The 7,880-nt window shown below is 51.3% G+C and overlaps 2 protein-coding genes across 3 annotated transcripts in view; one reads left to right on the forward strand and one right to left on the reverse strand.

Annotated features, from left to right (window-relative positions):
• The first annotated feature begins 757 nt into the window (after window positions 1–757).
• On the forward strand, window positions 758–7,627 carry SELENOT (selenoprotein T). 2 transcript variants are annotated; one of them, XM_057388467.1, is made up of 5 exons: window positions 758–890; window positions 2,252–2,378; window positions 3,426–3,513; window positions 3,973–4,124; window positions 6,825–7,627. In XM_057388467.1, the coding sequence occupies exons 1-4, from the start codon at window positions 817–819 to the stop codon at window positions 4,095–4,097; spliced, it is 414 nt and encodes a 137-aa protein (XP_057244450.1). In that variant the 5' UTR covers window positions 758–816; the 3' UTR covers window positions 4,098–4,124; window positions 6,825–7,627. The 2 variants fall into 2 exon arrangements, with proteins under 2 accessions (XP_057244450.1, XP_057244451.1); XM_057388468.1 differs by lacking the exon at window positions 6,825–7,627 and adding an exon at window positions 5,346–5,412.
• The window catches only part of ERICH6 (glutamate rich 6), an 8,582-nt gene continuing 8,325 nt past the window's right edge, over window positions 7,624–7,880 (reverse strand). Inside the window, exon 9 of the mRNA XM_057388466.1 lies at window positions 7,624–7,719. Within this exon, the coding sequence (XP_057244449.1) occupies window positions 7,624–7,719 (96 nt within the window). The remainder of the gene's footprint in view (window positions 7,720–7,880) is intronic.

Genomic DNA, 7,880 nt, shown 5'->3' on the forward strand with positions numbered 1-7,880 from the left:
GGCGCTCGGGAACCTTTGCACCGTYCCGGGGGTGTTCCCGGTGCTGTCAGCAGCTCCGAGCACGGCTGAGGCAATCGCGGGCACGGAGCCTTTTTGTGGGGTGGAAAAACTCAACGGGCCCGGAGCGCTCGGCACCGCATTGTGTGGCCCTGCTGATCTGTGAGGCACCGCAGAATGATCCGTGGAAAATGCTAAATTTACTGTGCCTGCTGCTTTACCGCAGTTTTAAGAGGCAGCAGCTAAAAGGCGAGGCGGAGGATAGTTTGGGATTATTTTAGTTACTAAATAAAAAGGCGAGGCGGAGGACAGCTCGGGATTATTTTAATTGCTAAATGAAAAGGCGAGACACAGGACAGTTTGGATTATTTTAATTGCTGTGGTTCCCGTGTCGTGCTGGCACAGGGGTGGCTGGGAGTGAGCGACATTACCTGTCTGGGCGGTCCCACAGAGGGATTCAGACTCTCTGTGGAGTTCTTTTGGCACAGAGCAAGGGGCTGCCTACACCGAGTTCCTAAATTAATCCTAACTTAACGGATTTTCCCAGGGAAGGCAGGTGATTTGRTGCTCGGTGGATGTTTTCATGGTTCTGTGTCTCTGCTGGGACGTGGAGCAAACCCGTRCCGTGATGTGTGATTTCACTACAGATCAGTTTTTCTCTGTGCCATAAAAGAATTTAGTTCTGTTGTAACTTGAAGCGGTTCTAAGCAGGATGAGTGGTGCTGTGCAGTGACTGTGGCAGCCGTCCCTGGAGCTGTGCTGACAATGGTGTCTGTGTTCAGTGTCTCCTGAGGCTACAGGCGGGTGTTTGAGGAGTACATGCGGGTCATCAGCCAGCGGTACCCAGACATCCGCATCGAGGGGGAGAACTACCTTCCTCAACCCATCTATAGGTGAGTGTGTGCTGTCTGTCTGCCTTCCAGTGATAAACTAAAAATTATTAGCATATAAAATCACTGTTTACACTGAAAAAATACTGAAAACGAACATGCATTTACACTGAAATAATACTGAAAACGAACATGTGCATTTACACTGAAATAATACTGAAAACGAACATGCATTTACACTGAAATAGTACAGAAAATGAAAACATGCATTTACACTGAAATAGTACAGAAAATGAAAACATGCATTTACACTGAAATAGTACTGAAAACGAATGTGTATTTACACTGAAATAGTACTGAAAACGAATGTGTATTTACACTGAAATAATACTGAAAATGAACATGCATTTGCACTGAAACAGTACTGAAAACGAACATGCATTTACACTGAAATAATACTGAAAATGAAAACTTGAGGGATTTCCTATTGCAGTTATGTACAAGCATGGTGATTTTCTACCTAAAAAACTGGCTGCCCTAGTTTTCCATACAAATATCACTATCTGGATAGCTGTATGATGAGGCCTGTCATATCCAATGTAAAATAAATTACATAGCTTTTTTTGTCACAGTAAATTTTCTGCATGCTGTGTCTGGACACAAATTCAGCTTGTTGCGCAGGTTTATGCACTTAGTGACAGATCCCTGTAATGGGTTAAGGACACGGAGGAACAGAAAGTTCATTTTGAACATGGATCAGGCAGAGCTCACCTCAGGGGTGGCCTTTGCTGCAGCTGTGGGGGGAAAGGCAAAGGAAATTCAGGAAAAGATGAAAAGAGCGTTSTTGCTGTTAGCTAAGGCAGTGTGCCCACGCTGGAGGTGATGCCATCGGTACTGGGTGGCTCCTGGAACACTCATTTCTGGTGGCCTCATTTCTGGCAGGGTTGYGGTGGTGGGAGGCTGCAGGGCACGGTGCCTCCGTGTGGGCTGCCTGTGGGGAGCTCTGCAGCACGGGGAAATGCTGCACAAGAATGTCATTTATATGTGTCTGTCATATGGAGCAGCCTCTTTAGAAGCTGAATATATTATCCAATTCAGACATGGATAATTTGGGATCACATTCCTGTTTGAGGCCTGCTGAGGAGCAGAGGATCTGTGGTGTACAAGAAGGTGYCTTTCTGGGATGCTGTGTGAGAGCAAGGCCTCGTTGGGGGTGGTGTTAATGTGTGTTGCTCTTTTGTTACGTTGATTTGATTTGCTTTGGGTTTTTTTTACAAAACTTGGGAAGTTTTGTACTTCTCCTGAAACGTTTGACTGTACACTGTCAAAATAGTAGTGAGGTGAATTACGGTTATGTAGGGAAGGGAAGGGAAGGGAAGTAGGAACTGACCCTCTCAGTCACCGGTGCGTGTTGTCTCCAACAGGCACATAGCATCCTTCCTGTCTGTCTTCAAACTAGTATTAATTGGCTTAATCATCGTTGGCAAGGACCCGTTCGCTTTCTTTGGCATGCAAGCGCCAAGCATCTGGCAGTGGGGCCAGGAAAACAAGGTAAGGGATGTACCTTCTTCTAGTGTGACAGGGCAGTGTCAGAGGCACTTCATGAACCCCTGTGTTCTGACTGATTTGCAGTTATGTGCTGCAGCCTTASTGTAGAACAATCCTTACCAGTTGTGCTTTGTGCTTTTGACAGACCCAGGTGTGATTCTGTGATCTCTTCCCGAGCTGCTTCTGCTGCACAGGGGCAGCTGAGGTGAATGTGCTGGCAGAGATGAGAGAAGGGGTTTCTGCTTTTTAGCACTCAGGAGTAGCATTTTAAGCCGGTGTTGTTGATGTTACAATTACAGCTTCTCTATTRTTTCATAACTGTTTTGCAGTTGATGCTTCCATTAGAAAAATGAAGTTGAAATGTTGTGGATGTTTTTGCGGAGCAGACTCTGGTGTGACATTGTACTGATGATTCCAGCAGATTCAGGGTGTTCTGCCCTGATTTAGAGTGACCTTATTGCAGATTTATTCCACTAACTACAGTAATTTACAGAGCTTGCTGCTGAGCTGCCCRGTGCCCTGGCTCTTTCAGTGCCACTCTGAATGCCCAGAAGCTGTGATATTTCCAGYTGAATTCAGTGGCCATCACCGTGCCAGGCTGGGCTGGCTGTGTGCTGGCTGCTGTTCTGTGCCAGGGTCTGTGGCATTGCAGTGACAGGGAAAAGGTGCTGGCACTGAGGGAGGAGCTGAACACGCTGTCCTTTCCTCCTGGTGAAGGGCTGTGCAGATGGGGATGTGCAGGAGGGTTGGTGGTTCCTGTGCAGGAGGGTTGGTGGTTCCTGTGTGACAGGGTTGGTGGTTCCCGTGTGAGAGGGTTGGTTCCTGTGTGACAGGGGTGGTGGTTCCTGTGCAGGAAGGTTGGTTCCTCTGTGTGTGTGACTTGCCTGGCTGTGCTGTTTGTGGCTGGGCCCCTGGCTCTGTGATCCCGAGATTGCTGTGACAGTGACAGACTGTGCCTGGGAATGGTTGTGTTCCCGTGTCACTGAGGGTGAACAGCAGCAGGTGTGGCTGACACGACTGAGCTGTGTGTGGATCTSTGTTCCCTTCCAGGTGTACGCCTGCATGATGGTCTTCTTCCTGAGCAACATGATAGAGAACCAGTGCATGTCCACGGGGGCTTTTGAAATCACTCTGAATGGTGAGCAGAGACTTTCCTTGAGAGGATCTTATGTTTGACATGACACACGGGAGAGCTGTGGGCTGGGGAGAATGAGGGATGGTGACAGGAAATTTGTGTCCCAAATGGGATAATGTACAAATTGCCATCCATCTGCATCTTCAGATGTTGTCTGTTGCAATAAATGATGGAAATCATAGGAGTSCTATAAAGCAGTTTGTACAGATGTCAGATACTCTCCATCCGTATGATACATTTCTAAATTATAGCATTAGATACTCTGGTGTCCCAGTTGGGCTGGGGTTTAGCRTGGCCAGAGCTTGGAAGCATTGTTGATTTAGATTTTTTCCTCAACACAGATCAGTACCAATTCACACAGCTTCCTGGAGCTTTTCAGTTCTGTGTTTTCACCAGCTGTAACTGTTTTCTGCTGTGCCCATTGTAACAGTGCTTTTCTCTCCTCTGTGTGTTCTGTGCCAGATGTCCCAGTGTGGTCCAAGCTGGAGTCTGGCCACCTCCCTTCCATGCAGCAGCTCGTACAGATCCTTGATAACGAGATGAAGCTCAATGTGCACATGGAGTCAATGCCCCACCATCGATCATAGCCCCATCGAGCAGCACTGAAACTTCTCGTAAGTGTCTCCAGTCACCAGTGTTTGCCCGCTGAAATGGGCACACTGGATTGTGTCAATGTTGTCATGGAGATCCTGCTCCCAGTGTTAAACTGCTGTGTGGTGTCACAGAGGCTCTTTGGCTGGGCAGATCTGGGTTATTGTGCCTGTCTCAGGGCAGGCATTCCATGAGAAAGGATGGCAGGTTTGGGTTGTGGTTATTGTGCCTGTCTCAGAGCTGGCATTCCATTAGGATAGCAGGTTTGGGTTGTGTGTGTCTCAGAGCTGGCATTCCATTAGGATAGCAGGTTTGGGTTGTGGTTATTGTGCCTGTCTCAGGGCAGGCATTCCATGAGAAAGGATGGCAGGTTTGGGTTGTGGTTATTGTGCCTGTCTCAGAGCTGGCATTCCATTAGGATAGCAGGTTTGGGTTGTGGTTATTGTGCCTGTCTCCGAGCAGGCATTGCATGAGGATGGCAGGAGAAGTGCATGCAGAAGGCCTGGTGTCAGGTGTGTGGTGCAGAGATCAGAACCAGGCTGTGTTTTGAGCCGTGGCACAGGCTGTGTGCAGGGCATTTAGGTCTCCCTGGCTTTGAACCCAGTTCAGTTGCCCAGCCTGAGGAATGGGATGCTGTCCTGTTCTTGTGTAACCCTGGAGAGCAGAACCCTGTCCTGATTCTGTTCCCATACTGCCTCTCTGCAAAAGCTGCACGGCTGTTGGTRGCACAGGGTTCACATTCTGTAGGTATTGTGTGACAAACCAATTCCCTGTTCCCGTGTCACCTGTGGCTTTCAAAACACAGAGCTTACGATTCCCCATGTGGGGCTGGCCCAGTGCGGGTGTGCAGCAGGCTCGGTGTGGGTGTGACCCTGGCCCAGTGCGGGTGTGACCCTGGCTCAGTGTGGGTGTGACCCTGGCCCAGTGTGGGTGTGTCCCTGTCCCAGTGCGGGTGTGCAGCAGGCTCGGTGTGGGTGTGACCCTGGCCCAGTGTGGGTGTGACTCGGGCCCAGTGTGGGTGTGACCCTGGCCCAGTGCGGGTGTGCAGCAGGCTCGGTGTGGGTGTGACTCGGGCTCAGTGCGGGTGTGTCACTGTCCCAGTGCAGGTGTGTCCCTGGCTCAGTCCTGTTGTGCAGCAGAGCTGTTCCCAGCTGTTCCCAGATGTCTCCAGCTGTTCCCAGCTGTTCCCAGATGTCTCCAGCTGTTCCCAGCTGTCCCCAGCTGTTCCCCCTGTCTCCCCACAGGCATTGGGTGGTGTTCCCGGGCCCAGTGCAGGTGTGACCCTGGCTCAGTCCTGCTGTGCTGCTGTGGAGCAGGGCTGTTCCCAGCTGTTTCCTGTGAGCAGGGCTGTTCCCAGCTGTTCCCATCTGTTCCAGCTGTTCCCCCTGTCTCCCCACAGGCATTGGGTGGTGTTCCCGGGCCCAGTGCAGGTGTGACCCTGGCTCAGTCCTGCTGTGCTGCTGTACTGCAGGGCTGTTCCCAGCTGTTTCCATCTGTTCCAGCTGTTCCCCCTGTCTCTCCACAGGCATTGGGTGGTGGTTCCTGGGCCCAGTGTGGGTGTGACCCTGGCTCAGTCCTGCTGTGCTCCTGTGCAGCAGAGCTGTTCCCAGCTGTTCCCAGCTTTAACCCGGGTGTCTCTCCACAGGCATTGGATGGTGTTCCTGGGCCCAGTGCAGGTGTATCCCTGGCTCAGTGTGGGTGTGTCCCTGGCTCAGTCCTGCTGTGCTGCTGTGGAGCAGGGCTGTTCCCAGCTGTTTCCTGTGAGCAGGGCTGTTCCCAGCTGTTCCCATCTGTTCCAGCTGTTCCCCCTGTCTCCCCACAGGCATTGGGTGGTGGTTCCTGGGCCCAGTGTGGGTGTGACCCTGGCTCAGTCCTGCTGTGCTCCTGTGCAGCAGAGCTGTTCCCAGCTGTTCCCAGCTTTAACCCGGGTGTCTCTCCACAGGCATTGGATGGTGTTCCCGGGCCCAGTACAGGTGTGACCCTGGCTCAGTCCTGCTGTGCTCCTGTGCAGCAGAGCTGTTCCCAGCTGTTCCCAGCTTTAACCCGGGTGTCTCTCCACAGGCATTGGATGGTGTTCCCGGGCCCAGTACAGGTGTGACCCTGGCTCAGTCCTGCTGTGCTCCTGTGCTGCAGGGCTGTTCCCAGCTGTTTCCATCTGTTCCAGCTGTTCCCCCTGTCTCTCCACAGGCATTGGGTGGTGGTTCCTGGGCCCAGTGTGGGTGTGACCCTGGCTCAGTCCTGCTGTGCTCCTGTGCAGCAGAGCTGTTCCCAGCTGTTCCCAGCTTTAACCCGGGTGTCTCTCCACAGGCATTGGATGGTGTTCCCGGGCCCAGTACAGGTGTGACCCTGGCTCAGTCCTGCTGTGCTCCTGTGCAGCAGAGCTGTTCCCAGCTGTTCCCAGCTTTAACCCGGGTGTCTCTCCACAGGCATTGGATGGTGTTCCTGGGCCCAGTGCAGGTGTATCCCTGGCTCAGTGTGGGTGTGTCCCTGGCTCAGTCCTGCTGTGCTGCTGTGGAGCAGGGCTGTTCCCAGCTGTGTCCAGCTGTTCCCAGTGTCACCCCTGTCTCTCCACAGGCATTGGGTGGTGTTCCCGGGCCCAGTGCAGGTGTATCCCTGGCTCAGTGTGGGTGTATCCCTGGCTCAGTCCTGCTGTGCTCCTGTGCTGCAGTGCTGTTCCCAGCTGTCTCCAGCTGTGTCCAGCTGTTCCCCCTGTCTCCCCACAGGCATTGGGTGGTGTTCCCGGGCCGCGTGGCGCAGACCCATGAAGGCCTGCACTCAAGACAGCCGCTGTTGGTGCAGGCTGGACGCCTCTCTCGCWGCCACGCTCAGCCTCCTGGACAAACACTCAATGGGCTTGGTTTCGGTGCTGACTGCTCCGCACTGCACAGCCACTCGTGCAATAATACTGTATAGTTTTTTTAAGACTTCATTCGACCAGTTCAGAGCTCAGCAATGCAGGCATTACTAATGGTAACTTATTTTATATTCATGTTTCACACGACGGCAAATTGAGTTGATACCTAATTTTTTTTTCCCTCGGGAGAAAAAGAGAAGTTTGTTTAATCTGTTGTATTTTATATGAATTTATGTTCTTTTTGTAGTTTAAAAATGAAGTTATAGGAGCGTCTGATATTGTTGAGTTAATTGATAGCTGTCTRTCAGATCTCTCTAACGTGGTTAAAACAGGTTTGTATATTTTTCGAAATCTATGGCAGAGTCAAACAGTGCATTATATACTGAATTATTATATAAGCAAAAATTATATGCGGAATAGTTAAACATCATTTGGTGACTTCAGTGAAAATTAAGATCAGCTGCTCTTTAATCATGTGGGCCAGCTCCAGCAGTTCTTTGTTTGAGAGATTTGAGCTGGGCCTTCCTGCTGTCCTGAATGGAACCCAAGAACATATTAATTGAAATAAAAGAGTTCCCATTTCCTGTGTGAAGTACCTCGTTTGTCACTGATGGACATTCTTGGAACTGCAATTGGAAAAAACTGCATAAAAAGCCAACTTGCCAAAGTTACCGAGCTTGTTCTTGTCGTGTGTCAGATCCTGCTGTGCTGGGAGGGGGCTTGGCGTGACCATTCAGGGCCCTGCACAGCTCAGGTGTGCGGCCCTGGGAGAGAGAAGCTGCCCTGCTGAACCCTGGGTTTGAAAGGAGGATGGGGGTTCTTCACTGGGAGAGAGAAGCTGCCCTGCTGAACCCTGGGTTTCAAAGGCAGCCCCAGGAGGGTGGGAGGTTCTTCACTGGGAGAGAGAAGCTGCCCTGGTGAACCC

Source organism: Malurus melanocephalus, unplaced genomic scaffold (genome assembly GCF_030028575.1).
Source record: "Malurus melanocephalus ecotype Western Australia unplaced genomic scaffold, MMel_1.1 scaffold_1972, whole genome shotgun sequence".
Taxonomy (NCBI): Eukaryota; Metazoa; Chordata; class Aves; order Passeriformes; family Maluridae; genus Malurus; species Malurus melanocephalus.

Bases quoted from the DNA above. Each gene is read 5' to 3' on its own strand.
- SELENOT (XM_057388467.1), top strand. From the start codon at position 817: ATGCGGGTCATCAGCCAGCGGTACCCAGACATCCGCATCGAGGGGGAG. The intron at 891-2,251 runs GTGAGTGTGTGC...TGTCTCCAACAG, and splicing joins CTTCCTCAACCCATCTATAG to GCACATAGCATCCTTCCTGT. The intron at 2,379-3,425 runs GTAAGGGATGTA...GTTCCCTTCCAG, and splicing joins AGTGGGGCCAGGAAAACAAG to GTGTACGCCTGCATGATGGT.